Below are 16023 nucleotides of genomic sequence, written 5' to 3'. Positions count from 1 at the left end.
ACTGTTTTATGAATCAACGAAATAATACAAAATTTAAAGAAATACAATAAACCAAACCAATAATTGATAAAAATAGTTAAGCTACATTGAATTACAGAAAAAATATAAATGCTTGTATAGCTAGCACTTAATTATATTAATAGTAATTAAAAAAAAAAAACATTTGTATAAATTTCTAATTCTAGTATTCTTTACAGTGAATATATTAAAAAAAAAAAAAAAAAACTATATTTAAGAAAAACGTCAATTAGTAACACAATAAAAATTAATATAAACGATAAAAAAAAAAAAAAGATACAAATAAATAAAATTATTCGTGGATATTTTTTTTTCACTTTTTCTTGTCTCTGACTCTTAGTACTCGAGGAGAAATAATTGTCTCTTTATCTTTTGAAGCGGCTTGTTTTGCTTTTCTAAAATAATAATAAAATGTCATAGTAATAATATCTTAACAATAAAGTTTTTTTTTGAGTTCCATTTTATTTAAAAATTGAATAAGACGGTGAATTACTTGTAAGAAAAATTTAACTAGTTGTGATATTCACTTTTTGTTTTTAATTATTTGTTTAAAAAGTCTATAACTATTTTTAATTTAAGCGTTTTGGAGGATTACTAGGGATTACATTGGTTGAAATGGTAAGTTAATGAAATCATGGGGGTTTTGATTACCACACCATCTTACAAAGCCATTAAAATTTAACTTAAACATACAATGTTTCACGTATTAATTTACAATTACTACGCCCGTTACAACTTTTAATAATTGTTTAATATGCAACAGCAAAGACTGCAGAATGATGTGATAGACGACGGTCAACAATAGCATATGTAATATTGATGGTCATTGAATGTCTGTACACGTGTGCAATAGCCAATGTGTATACTGCATATATCAGTGGTCTTAACCTTCTTTGAATGACAGAACACTTAACATTTTATAAGGTTATTACGGAACACGTCCGTAAAATACAACAGTAATTATATAAATTTTTAAATATTTTTCTTACTGATTTTAAGATTTTGGCAGAATACTTATACCAAGTCCACAGAACAATGGTGAACATAAATATGGTAGATAATAGCCACAAGGACTAGTACGACACGATCATGGTATTGTGTATTAATCACTCCAAATGAACTTAGAAGAAAATCCACAAAATATTATAAACTACTAAATTAGTACAATTGAACAATTTTTTTTATAAAAATATAGCATAATTAATACAGAAATGATTTTTTTTTTAATTTGTTAAGTGTATGAAATCAGTATACGCACACACTACGCCACTGGTAAGTTATGAACTTGGATGTTTGGATGATCATTTGTAAATGTAGTTTGCTATTTTCTGAATACTTTTTAGAAACAAATTAGTGCTAAGATATATTTATGGTGAGGAGCAGTTTTTTTTTCATAAGGTAATATTTTAAAAATACTGTATTTTTTTCAGTTTGAAACAATAAGTCCATATTAGTTATAGAAGGTTTTAGTTTGTCTTATTATTCTCATTGTTTAAATATAGTATGCTGATATAAATCAGTGATTGAATATCAATCAATAGATATTTTACTGCCAGGATGGTAGAATATGGGATGATATCTATATATCAGTATGGATTTAGGAAATTGTACTTGTTTAAAAATAAGCTTGGTATAAAACTATAAATCAATTAGGCCAGGTCGATTTTAATAAAAATATTAGTTTTAATATTTAATTGATTTTAATTATTTTAACTACAACTGGTAATTAATTTAAGCATAGCTGAGTGATATAACATTTTAAAAATAAAGTAACTGGTATTATAAAATTAGTTTAAAATGATTAAAATTATATACCACACATTTTACATACCTCGTTTTTCTTTGAATGGGCGAAATTGACTTTCCAGTATTTCTAAAAAGAAAAAAAAATCAAATTTATAAAAGTACTGTTTATATTAGAATATTTTAGATTCTTTAACTATGTGCACGTAACTTACATAATATATATTTACAATTAACAGACATCAGTACTTATGCTATGCCTTATGACAACCCAGTTTCATATATTATATAAATAGTAGTGATTTGTGACTATTGTTAATATTATAGTATTCAAGTATAAAGAGTAGAATTTTACATTTTAGATTCAAAGCGGAGTGATGAAGCTATTGATTTTACAATTATGTATGTTTTTTTCTATCATCACTTTTTGGGCCAGTGACTATGGTTCAGTTTTAAAAAAATGAGAGAGGTTTTTTGTAGCAAATTGGATATAGATGGTAAATCTTAAATGTAATAAATTTTATAATGGTAGAAAAAATGGGGATTTTACGCAAATCCAATTATTGACAAAATTTTTTTTTTTCGGTGCAACTTAAAAACAAATGACCGTTACTTGACATTTTCAAAATATTTTGACTATTTTTGAGTTTTAGTTTTTTTTTGTCAATAACTATTGATAAAATGATATATCCTAGGTCAAAATTTTGAAAGAATTATAGAAATTTCCATATAAGTTGTTCTTATATATTCGTTTAAAAATTAATAAATAAACGCAATCTTTTTAAAATATATTTAAAGTTAAAATTTGAACAAAATTATGTATTTGTTAATTATTTTATTAATACATTATTTGAGGGGACTTAAACCTTTACGTAAATTAAATTATGAACTTTACTCTAAGCAAAGGTAATTTTGATTTATTTTAAGAACTTTGAACTTGTACATGGTATTTATAGAATGATCTTATTAAATTTTGAGTTATACGTAGAAATTATTATAGTATGGTAAAATATATACTTATTATAATAATTAAATACTAATAATACCTATATTAAATGCAATATTTTAAGAAAAATAAATGACTAAGAGCACTAAAAAAAAATATAAAACTTATAAAGTGATATAGGTTAATAGATCGTCTGCTCAGAACCGTTTTTTGTAAACAATTATATATTAATTCAAATTTAAAATGCTAATATTAATGACCCAATCGATACCTAACATACAACAGACCTGTACTCATTTACTATTTTATGTACTTAAAATGTGAATTTTCTAGGTATATCTTTAAATCAGCAGTTCCCACTAAGATTTTGGAAGGGACAAATATTAATTTTGAAAATTGCTTGCAGGGTGCAGCAAGTAGTGAATACATTTGATAATTTACCATATACAGTTATTGATATAAAAATATAAAATGTGTACATGAAGTAACTGAAGTTAAAAGATTGTTAAAGCACTAAAAAATTATTTCATATCCCCCTCAAGGAAATACTATAATCACTTATAACACAAAGATAATGGGATTAAAGTAGGACTATCTATTAATAATGGAAATAAAAGTCAGCCAGTTTATAATAATAAATTGTAATACAAGATTCCACATAAGTCCTAAAATCAATTTAAAGATAGTGAAAATAAATATGCATTTTACCTAGTTTTTTTTTGTACAGGTGAATTTGATTTTTCAATATTTCTGAAAAAAAAAAAAAAATAAATTTATAAAAGTACTATCTAATCTATTATTTTAGATTCAGAACAAAACATTTGCTTCAATATCTAACATTAAAGGTGGTTTATGGTAATCAATATGTCTAATTGAGGAATGTTTGTTTCTCAGACAAAATAAAGTTTAAGTTGTTCTCAAAGCAATTTTAAAACATTGAAAATCCATCTATAGTTCGTGTAACGAAAACTGGCCGGTGACCCTTTTAAATGGGGACATAAACCGGTGGTTAGCCGTGGGTTCTCAAACTGCACCGTGCCATGCCGCTGCGATGTTTACACAATAAATGTGGCAATTAATTTTGGAAGTATGACGACCACTGAGTGGAAACGGCCGCTAGAGTCGGCGCCGGTCACTGGCCAGTTTTTGTTGCGTGGACTATAGTTATATTCATCTAAGATTAACATGGTAAAACAAATTTTTCCATCATAAAAGGTAAGAGTAGACTTGTCATTTTTACCATTATTAATATTATTTTCAATATAATAAGATTGTAATATTATATTATTTTGTAACTTACTTGTTGTATTTCACTTTGTGAGATGCATCAGGCTCAGTAGAAGTATCTGTATTCTGATTTTTAAGTTTAGAAGTTGTGTGGGTAGATAAATCAGATTTTTTATTTTCACTGTCTGCTCCTCTGAGAGTTACTTGTCTTAATTTTTTACATGTAGATGGAGCAGAGTCAAAAGAACAATTATCAGAATTCAATTGACGCTTTTTAGCTCGAGTATTTTCATTTGATTTTGGTTTTACTTTTTCATTTGATTTTTTCTTTTCTTTTTTACTAACTACTGTACTTTCAGGAAAAGAATTATTAGATGCTTGTTTAACAGATATTTTGGACATATTTCGGGTACGTATATTTGGAGAATTTGAAGCTCGAGAAACTGTGTTTGCAACTTTGGATAAAATATCACATTTTTTGCCTTTAGCACTGGGCTGAGATAAAGGTGATGTATCAGCTGCACGTTTGCGGCTTTGTGTTTTTGGCAGCTGCAATGAAACTTCTGAAGTTTTAATTTTTTCCCTTAGATTACATTTAGTTGACAATGAAGATAAATTGTTATCAATAGTAATATCCTTTTTTTTAGTTTTTTCTTTGGTAGACTTAGATGGACAACTAATTGATTGAGGTTTTTGAGTACTTTCTTCGGTTTCAGACTCTACATTTTTATTAGTTCTTAAACTCGCAGATTTCTTTGTTGTTTCTGGTAAAGATTTATCAGGAACTTGATTAACTGCTGAATTTTGTCTAGGTAGAATATAACTTGGTTTCTTTGGAGAGTTTAAAGCCTGAGAAATTAAGCTCGCTACTTCTTTGGATAAAATTTCTTTTTTATTGTCTTTACTGTTTTGAGTTAAAGGTGACACATCGGTTGCACGTTTGCGACTTTGTGTTCTTGGTTGTATTGAAACATCAGAGATTTTAATTTTTTCTCTTTGACTACGTCTAGTTGGTAATGAGAGTAAATTATTATCAATATAAACATCTTTCTTCTGAGTTTTTTCTTTTATTGATTTGGGTGGATCAACTGATTGTAATTTTTTGGTACTCTCTATGGTTTCATTTGATGATTCATTTTCAGAAAAATCTTTTGAATTTGTTTTAATTGGTTTAGAAGGTAAGAGACGTTTTGACCGAGAATTCTTAGTTGTTCTTACATTTGAGGATTTTTTTGTTTTAACAGTTTTTGAAATTTTGGTAGATTTGGATTTAACTACACATGACGTTTTATTATTTTTATCCAACTTCAATTTGTTTGTTTCAGATAATGTATTATTAGTATCAATATATGTCTTAGTAGATGAGGTATTTTTTTTTGATTTTCCTATTGTTTTAATTCCATTAGCATTTAATGTATTTTTTTTGGCTTTAATAGAGGAAGTATAATTATTAAGTTTTCTCCTACGCAATTCTCTATCAAATGTTTGTACTTCATCCGGAGAACTCAAAGAACAAGTCGTTTCATTATCACTACTTGATAATGAATCTTTGTTAACCATTATTTTTACTTTAACATGTTTTTTCATCAAATTATTTGAATCAATTTTTTTCACACTCATAGAAGGTAAAGGTGATTTAGAACTATAATTCCGATTTTTTGTTATTTTTTTAGTTTGGCTAGATGCATGTGTATCTTCTTCTGATGATGAGCTTGAAGTTGTAGAGTAATTATCACTTTTAGAATCAGATTTTGAAATAGTAGTTATAGATTTCCTTTTCTTTGAACGGTTTAATTTTGTTTTAACAGTTTTTTTATCAATGGAATTATTTTTTCTCGGTAATATTTCATCAGTATTGCTAGTTTCTGCTGAATCGTAATTATCAATGTAACTAGTTTGGGAATTGGTAGATCTAATGGATCTTCTTTTATTGCTTAACATAGATCTTCGAACTCGAATAGATTCATTTCTTATAGGTCTTATAACTTGAGTAGACTCATTTGAAGTATTATTAGACATAATTAATGACACTGAACACTGCATAGAATTATTTTTTTTAGTTTCTGATATATTTTTCTTGATACTTGTGTCTTTTGATTTTTTAACAAATAATTGTTTTTTATGTTTACCCGTTTTATTAATATTGGCATTAAAGTTAATAGACGCTTTTTTAACAGATTCATTAAAGTCTCTCATCATTTGTGACCATGTTTGTTGATCAGCATCAAATGAATTAACTGGAGTAGATTTTTCATCACCACTTAATCTATCTTTATTCTTAGCAGAATCATCTGCTATTTCTGTTGTGGTTTCATCAGGCTGTAAACTTGTAATATAATAAAATAAGTTTTTTGAATTTTTTGAAATTCCAGGGGTAGATTCATACCTAGGTCTACCAATAGAAGTATCTAATGAATGATCTAAATTTTTATTTTGGTCATTTTCACTATCACTAGATGAATCCATAAGTTCTGCAATTATCTTTTTAGTTGAATTAATTATAGTATGATCAGGTCTAATAGATTCTTTTACTGGTGATCTGACAGATTTTCTTAATTCTTTAGAATTATTAGCACCAAGAGCAGATTTTAATTGATCCAAACTGATTGTAATTTTTTTAGGTTTTGGAGAAATATCCTTTAGAGAAAGATTGTCTGAGGATATAGTTTTAGATAGGCTATTTGATTCTTTGTTACTTAAATTTGTATTCTGCACAGAATTAGGTTCATCAACTGCAGTTTTGGTGGACAATTCAGAAGTATTAGAATTGTCCAACTCTGTTAGACAGTGATTATTAACATTACTTTTTACTGGGGATTTTGTTGACATGGATACCGAATTAGATATAATTTCTGTAGGTTCATCAACTGTTAATGTATTTAAAGAATTGTTTGATAGAAGATCATTTATTTTTAAAGTATGTTTTTCGGTATCTGTTTCTTCGAGAACTAAATTTGACGTTAATGTTTTCTGTTTATTTAAAGCCAATGTTGAATCTATAGGAATAGTTTTATTTTTATTACAATTAGAGTTTATGTCATTTTCACTATGCATCTTATCAAGCTGCACTTCAATAGCATCAATAAGGCTTTTGTTTACAGGTTCAGTTAATGAAACACTTTTATCACTTAATGTTTTATTACATTTGTCCATATTTGGTTCATTTATTTCTAATGAATTTTGTAGATTATCTTTTCCCACTAATATATATGTTTCTACAAGACTTTCTTTATGTTGTGAATGTGTTGTTTCATGTTCATCAATACTTGCATTGAACATTTCAGACATACTTTGAACTACTATTGATGGAGTTTCACCATTTAGAGTTTGTTCAACAGCTTTTGAAACAGAACTTTGTTTATTTGTTTGATCAAAATTCAGATCTGAAGATTTACTGACAAGTTCTACAATAGAGTTTTGTTTTGTTTTAAGTTCATCCTCTATAGGTTTAATATTCTTAGCAACTTGATTATCATTCTTTGATGTAGATATTTCATTGGTACATATATCATCATTGACAAATTCAGAATCATCTTTCTGTTTATGATAATGTTCTTTATCTATAAGGTTAATTATTGTATTTTTCAAATAATTAGAGTGGTCTTTTTGAGTTTCACCTATATTTTCATTATGTGGAGATGTATTATTTAATTCATGATCAAGACTTTCAACATTATCAGACTTTGTAAGAAATTCGTTTTTAGATGTTGTACAGTCTTCTGTAATACAAGAGGTATCAAGTTTTGAACTTGTATCAGACAGATCAATTTTTTCAGTAGAAATAGAATCCTTTTCAATATCAACACTAGTTAAATCACTATCATTTACTGTAATAGAACTAGAGTTCACTGAAGGAAGATTTAATGGTGGAGCAAATGTATACTCACATTCAAGATTTATATCATTTACAGATTCATCTTCAGTAAAAGTGACTGGTATTTTTTCTGTATCTGTAATATTTAACAAATTTGTTTTAGGACTTGAAACTGTTTCAACAATTTTTACTGGACTTTTTTTAGTTTCTTGAACTATTGTTTCAGTTTCAATATTACAAGTAGTTTTTAGTGAATCTTCAGCTTCAAAAATATCTTCTAAATTAATTCGTCTTGACGAAGAAACTGATTCTTGTAAAATATTTGCATTATTTTGAGAATCATCATTAGGTGATGTCTCTATATGTTTTGATCCATTCATACTTAGCAGATCAGATGCTCGAATACTATGTTTAGGAGATTCATTGGTACGCTTTTCAATGGAATTAACAAGACTCATTACTTTATTTCCTCTTGATCCCCGTTTTGACGATTTATTATTACTATTGTCTAAAATTGGCGAATTAATTAGAGATGAAACACTAATATCTAATGGCTGCACACCATCTAAATCATCATCATATTCTTCAACATCAAATTGCATAGAATTTTTAGTACTTTGATTAGAATCAATCAAATTATTTTCATCATCTGTAACAATAAAATTAAATCCTGGATTTAATCGAGTTTTTGTATTTTTAATCTTACTATCAGTTTTTGGTAAACGAGCAAACTGAACCATTCGACAGTTAGATCTTGATCGATTAGGTTTAGTAGTTTTTGAACACTTCAAAATAGAACGCCTTGGAGCAGGTGTAGTATTTTCTTCGATCACTATAGATCTATTATCAATAGAGTATGTATCTCTTCTAGATGGGCCTGATTCAGGTTCAGAAACTGTTAATTTATTTATGTTATCGGAATTAGATAGTAAGTTATCATTATCTTTATCTTTCAATTCTGGTTGGTTATCAATTGGTAAATTGTTATCAATGGCATTATTAATATTTATATCAACAGACTGTTCACTATTCAATACAAGATTTGGTGGATCTGGGGAATCAAATTCTACGTCTTCATCTTCATAATGATAACTAGAATTTAACTCAGGTGTAGAATCTCTCTTTAACCTCTGAGTAGATAATCTGTTATGAGCTCCAATTGAAGATAAATTGTCTGATGTATTTGTAACAATCCATGATTTTCTTGGAGTGGATTTAGAATCCCTGAGAAGCTAAAATAAAATTATACATGTAATTAGAATATTATTTAATAGAATAACACACTATTTATACAATTCATAGAACCAATATTTTTATAATGCATTAAAATCCAATTATATTTAATTAATTCAAATTGAAAAGTAATAATATAGCTTTCAAAAAAAAAAAAAAAATAGACAAATTAAATAAAAAGTAATTAATTAATTTATAAATTAAAAGCAATCAAGAGATCTATAAGTTTGGCTTTAACTAGAGAAGGAATTATTAGAGATATGACAATGAAATGATAAGACGATCATAGTAACTTCTTTTAGGCTTGATAGACACCTAGTACTGTTTCTACAGTGATACAATTCTATATTGCTAAAAACAATTATTAATTAACTAGTTTTAATTTAAAGCACAATCTTGGATCATTTGGCAACATATATTTTTATTTTTACATTAAAAATAAAATATATAGTAGTAAAATCATGTAGCTCACAAATTTAATTATTATGAATACAATAAGGAATTATTGATTTAATCAATTGGTAACACTGTGATAGAGAATATTCAACAGTCAATGAATTCTATTACTCTATTAATATATATAATTAATATAAATCATATCATTATTTTAAATTGTGCCATGCACTGAGTTTATTAATTGGTACACAGTCTAAAAGTATACTTGATTAATTTTCTATTAATACAACTACTTTTAGAAATTTAAAAAAGGTGTACAAAAATCATAATAAATAATAAATAATTGATTAATTAACCATTCAACAATAACATTTGTTTTATGAATTAACAATATGAGTTGATCTTTTAATAAATTTAGTAATATCTTCAACATTTTTTAAGTACATTGATCAGTTTTTTGAAGGATAATTTTAAAAGCATTAAAAAAATGTAAGATTATAAAAAATAGAAACAATTTAACTGTTGATATTAAATATTTTAAAAAGTGTTTATAATTACCGGTATATTTCGGATAGGAGTCATTGAATATGATTTAATATATTTAGATCCAGGTTGAACAGTAGAATCTGAAAAATATTAAACAAAATTGTTTATACATATATATATATATATATAATATTAATAATACTAAATGGATAAATGCAAAGAACATTTTAATATAGCTATAATTAGGGCTTGGAAGTTGATGACTTTAAAAACATAACCAAAAAAATATACAAATGTTTTAAATTAATAAAAACATATTTTTTAAAAAATTGTACTCTATTTTACTATAAAATTCTATATTCATTTATCAAAATTAACAAATTACTCAAAATATGACATAAAATGTCCATAAAATTAAATAAAAAAAATTAAAAACCTAGTAGATGTAGACAAGCACTAACCAACGTTTTGAAAATTTTACAAAAAAAATAATATTTACTATAACACGATAACAACAATTGTAATCGGTGAGATAAAATCGGATATAGGTTCTAATTTAAGTCTATGGTAATTTCAAAGTTTTAAGTAATTTATCGGTATAATGGTCGACAAGAAACAATAAATGAATTTGAAATCAATAAAAATAGCGGAGCAACCAGGAGAGGGAAAGGGGTTGTAAACCCTCCCGAAATTTCTCCGAGGCCTAGTATAATAACCTATGTAATTATTTTATATATATATATATTGTAATAATGTAACCCCTCTCGAAATTTTTTTCTAGTTGCGCCACTAAGTAAAAATGTGGAAAAATGACTTAAAAAGTAATAAAAACCAAAAATTGCAAAATAAAAATTAGTTGTCCGGATTCACATGCTGATAAAACACATTTGTAGCCTGGAGAGCATTGTCTAAAAAGTTCCAAAATAAAATGCAGCATCAACTTCCGAGCTCTAGTTATAACATGTTATTGCAAAACGTAAAGCAACTCACTAAATAAACATTATGTCAATTTTTCAGGATTGTTAAAGCTGGGTCTTTTATTTAAATACATAATATTATGCAGTTATGCAATTTTAAAATATGGCAACTACTATTTATAAACCAAACCTTAGTAGTTTTTCATATATTTAAGTATTTAAAAAGAAATAATAAACTAAAATATACTATTTTATTAGTTATATAGTTTTTATTATTATTTATTTTTTATTATATGACATGTATTTTTATTTTTGTCACATAATTTAAATAAACTTATAGATTAATAATATGTAACATTCAAAATGAAAATACTACAACTCATGGTTTGGTCAATAAAATGTAATGAAAAATAACTGATAGTGTAAATGTGTGATTTACAAAACATAATTAAGTTGTTAACCATAAGCATAAAACTTAAGATGTAAAAAAAAATTCCTAAATGCAGTAACATTTGTATTTTTTGTTATTTTATGAACAATTTTTTTTTAATTTGAAATTTAAATATTCAGTATTTTATTGACAGCTCTTTAAAATAAATTGTAATTAATAAACTTGTGTCTTAGTAATTTAAGTTTATCAGTTTATAATTTATTATTATGTTGAATATTAATTTAATACTTTAAAATTATCTTTGGAAAAATGAATACAGTATCAAAATTTAAAATTGCAGGCAATTACCCCTCTGCTGTACGGTAGATGTGTGGATTCATTGTAATGTGTTAATTTTGTATTCAATAAAATAAATTGTCTTCTGAACAGAGACGGTCTTTCCTTGTCCTCTACCTTCATAGGCACATGTACCCTATTTCTGCTTTTTTAACATCATTCATTAACCTGTTTATCTATTATCTTACTTTCATAATTAATTTCTATAGTTACTTCCCTATTTCCAAATTTTGATTACAACTGATGTTACTTATATACTACCCATAATGAACTAATAGGTTATATCTTATTGAATCCTACCTCATTACTCCTTAGATTCGTCTTTACTACACTCTAAACTGTATTATAAAATATACCACTTAATTTCAACAGCATCCTCTTGTTACACAACATCTTCGATTTTTCTCCATTTCATCCAATTCTATTTTAAATATCCCCTTCAAAATGTCTATTTTCTTTTACTACTGCACCTAAGCATTTGAACTAACTCATTCACTATACCACCACCATCATTACATTGTGTGCCTATCAATTTTACCACGCTACATCAAAAGCAACATGGTTTAACTTGAAGTAATATTTTAACTCTTAATCAAATATTAATCCCATCATTGGATTTTCTGGTGCAAACTCTAATTCTTAGAAATATTAGTCTCGCTACTCTTTCTCTTTTCATGCATTAAAATGAAGCGAACACAATCAAGTAATGCATATATGTACTTATGTATATCAACTTAAATATGTATGATAGTATCTACAATAATATAGTGTACATACTTGAATTTTGGTTCTGTAAGCTATTCTGCACTTCATCAAATGAAGATTTAGACATATTTTCTGTGGTGACAACACTATATATTAAATAAGTAAATTTTAATTCAGTTTTAATAGCTTATACCCACATTAATTAAAATACTTACATTGGTGTTTTATTTAGGCTAATTATTGTTTTCGAAGGAGTTTTCATGCTGCTCTTAGACGAAGTTGAAAATATTTTGTTATTGTCCTAATATATAATTGAAATAAAATGGTAGATTTAATTTAAATACATATTCAATTTCTTTTTACAAATAGGTACTAAATTATCAAAAACAAAAAAAAATCTAGTAAATGTTATCAAAATATTGTTTAAACTATTCAATAACAATTAATTTCTGGCTGCATAAACACTAAACCTTTATGAATCAATAGTAAGCAAAAGTCCCTTCAACATGATTAGGCTCAAAAATGGTCTATTAAATTTTTTTAGGGAACCATTGAATTATTATTTTTATGCAATTTGTTAGTTTATACTTAAGTACCAATGGTGTGATGACTTGGTTTGAAAAACGTTCTGGTACTCTTGGTGAAAAATGATCATTTTTTATCCAAGACTTTTTGCAAGATAAATTATTTAATTCTCTAAAGTAAAAGACAATTTTAAGAACACATACATTTTTAAATAAAAATATATAAAAATATTTAATATAAACTTACCCATGTGGTTTCTTAGGATATTCCCAAACAAATTTTCTACCACAAATTTCAATTTCATCTGAATCATGCAACAAAAAATTACTTCTGCCAACTTTTTTACCATTTACTTTGGTTGAACCAGCAATACTTTTATCACGAACATATGCCTAGTAAATTTAAAAATAAGATTAATAATTTCTCATAAAATCATAAAAAAAAGTTCATTTTACTTTATTATCAATACATAATATACTACATTGTTGAGCTGACACTTTTTCTAAAAGAATCCTTATATCACAATTATTATCACGGCCTAAAATGCATTCTTTCTTTGTTACTGGAAATCGTCCACAAACTGTACCACTAACTTTTTTGACCAATAAAAAACCATAGTAGGTTTTTATTGATTTTCGGCTCTCCATGGCTAAAAAAAAAAAAAGTTATTAGGATAAAAACCAATAAGTTTTTGATCAAACAAAGAAAATTTAATTTAACTAAAAAGTTAAGTCAATAATCTTTACTTTTTACTTGTTATTAAGTGCGTAGAAAAAGGTGTGATAGTGGACTATGTTGACAAAACTAAAACTAGGAGTTTCTACTGATTTGAAATTCAACATCAATTAATTTTTATTAACAGATACACGAAACTGAATTTTTAGTTAAATCAAATAAATTACTCAAAACTGATCTAATCTATCTATGTAGTCGTTATAAGCAGGGCTTGAGATTTGTATACATTTTTTTTGTAATATATTAAAAGTTAGCAAAATAAACTAAAATATTTAACATTAAAAGAAATTAAATTCCAAGTTACAGCATATAAACAAATTAATATTTCTATTAGGGTTTTTGCGTTTGTATTCTATTTATAAAACTATTTGCTATTAATTAATTGTGGAATTAAATGACAAATTTAGATAATATGCTTTGAGTTCATTGTTAAGTGGCAAGTGTTGTAATTAATTTTTATTAACCAAAAATAAAAAGTAAAAATACAAATGGATATTCAACATAAATTACAGATACACACCTTGCTGAACGCCACTATGCAACAATACATTGTGTGTCACTCATTGCTTACCATAAAAATACTCCAGTTATATGCACAAATGCAAGTAGAAACTGTGTTAGAATTTGTGAATTGAATATACAGTAGAATCTCGGTAATTTGACAGATATCAGACCATGCTACAGTTGGATTAGTGAGGGTTCACATAAAAACACATTTTTACTTATTGAAATATTAAAAAATGAATAACCTTATTGTACTTCAACGTTAACTAAATAAAAATAAAATACCTAATAAGTTTATTCGGATTTAATCTGTTATTACTTAGTTTTATTTAACGTTTTATTGTTTACGATAGTAACTATATACAAATACATATTAGTATGTATAGGTTAATATAGCCGGATTACTGGACATATCGGATTATCGAGATTTTTTTGTGCTTTCTACATATACCTAATTATTGCTTCAAGATACATTATTGTGTATATTTTATATGTTTATAGTACTTTAACTTTTGCAACCGTATAAGTTATAATCCCTGCTGTCTTAGTGACAAATAGAGACCCATTTGTTAGTTTCTATATTAATCCTGAATCATAGTCTGACGGAGTTGTAACCGTGTGACGAGAATCATTATTGTCAATATCAATAGGTACATATAATAATAAATAATGAACGTTAAGCATCATTCCGTCAATAGGAAACAGATTACGCTTCTAGGGTACAAACTTAACATAATATTATGTCTACAGTCTATAATATATTTTTACAGTGTATTTAGTATAGTTTACTATACTAGAAGTAATTGATAATCATCGATAGACGTGCATGACTACGTGAATACGTGATATATTGTTTCGATAAAAGACTTTCTTAACGTATAAACTGATAGATACTTACTATTATTATACGCGACTTTTACGAGAAATGATTGGAATTCGCTGAAGCCTAAGTCTCACTAACGACAAAAACCACCGACCGTACAAAATAACGAATAAATTATCCACTGCACAAGATTCAAAAGCTTGAGAACGACATGGCTAATGGTCACGCGATGCGAATGGGCGAGACACTTACAAGTTCTTGAAAACTTCTAAGACGAGGAACTCACGACGAAAACGCACGCGCATCGAGTACAACAATGGGAAAAACAACGATTTGGGCGCCAACGTGCGACGGTTATGCGCGTATGAGCATCTCAAATCTTAATGTTTGCAGTTTGTACCTACTCGGTATAACTTGAACGCGCAAACGATAAGGAATAACCGTTAAGGTATCTCCGTCCACCAACTTACTGGTAATGCAGCAGCAGGCAGCAGCTGTGTCGGCAGGCTGCCAGACGTCCGGACTGAGTTGGACGCGGATGGGATTGCGGATCATATTTGGTCATGGCCACACTGGGTATACTAGTCGACACTTTAACTTCGATAGTTAAAAAATACGACACGGTAGACATTGGTATTATAAAAGATATAAAATAATTTTGTAAATTCCTGACATTTTCAATATTCCTATCTAAGATTTAAAAACGTAGTACAAGAATCTTTATAAGTTGTAATTCTTCTAATTTCTGTTTTTTAAAAAACACGAAAGATACCTAATATAGGTATATTATTATTTTTTATTAGCATTTGATTTTTGAAGTTTAAATTTATATTACGAAATTAGGCATTTAACCGCGGAATAACGATTTTAGTTATTTTGTTGTACTTAATAAAATATTATTTCTGTGACTTGACATTTTTAACGTGTATTTATTATATTTTATTCTTTTTTATAAACATAAAGCAGTTAGGTAATCTCTTTATTGATATTTTTTTTCTATACGCTTTATAATATTATATGATTTATACAACCATATGCAGAACTAGACATTTTCATTAGACTGGGCCACCCTGAGAGCCATTTTGCACCTATCATATCCAAAGGAAGGGTGGAGGGCGATTGAGAACACCTGTTTTTTATTACAATGCAAATGTATTATTATTTACCTATTTATTAATTATTGATGTTATAAATCTAAAATTGTATCACTTTTAATTTAAACTT

General features: G+C 26.8%; 1 protein-coding gene across 1 annotated transcript; it reads right to left on the bottom strand.

The window, feature by feature from the left end:
- Window positions 1–240: 240 nt before the first annotated feature.
- LOC113552480 (serine-rich adhesin for platelets-like) lies at window positions 241–15206 on the bottom strand. The gene is made up of 11 exons (XM_026955359.1): window positions 14875–15206; window positions 13193–13386; window positions 12984–13129; window positions 12809–12908; window positions 12428–12513; window positions 12285–12358; window positions 9936–10003; window positions 4008–8980; window positions 3416–3457; window positions 1850–1891; window positions 241–413 (listed from the first exon to the last, which is right to left on the bottom strand). The coding sequence occupies exons 2-11, from the start codon at window positions 13382–13384 to the stop codon at window positions 332–334; spliced, it is 5805 nt and encodes a 1934-aa protein (XP_026811160.1). The 5' UTR covers window positions 13385–13386; window positions 14875–15206; the 3' UTR covers window positions 241–331.
- Between the last annotated feature and the right edge of the window lie 817 nt (window positions 15207–16023).

The sequence above is a fragment of the Rhopalosiphum maidis genome, chromosome 4 (genome assembly GCF_003676215.2).
Source record: "Rhopalosiphum maidis isolate BTI-1 chromosome 4, ASM367621v3, whole genome shotgun sequence".
Taxonomy (NCBI): Eukaryota; Metazoa; Arthropoda; class Insecta; order Hemiptera; family Aphididae; genus Rhopalosiphum; species Rhopalosiphum maidis.
This window is presented reverse-complemented; position numbering and strand designations above follow the sequence as displayed.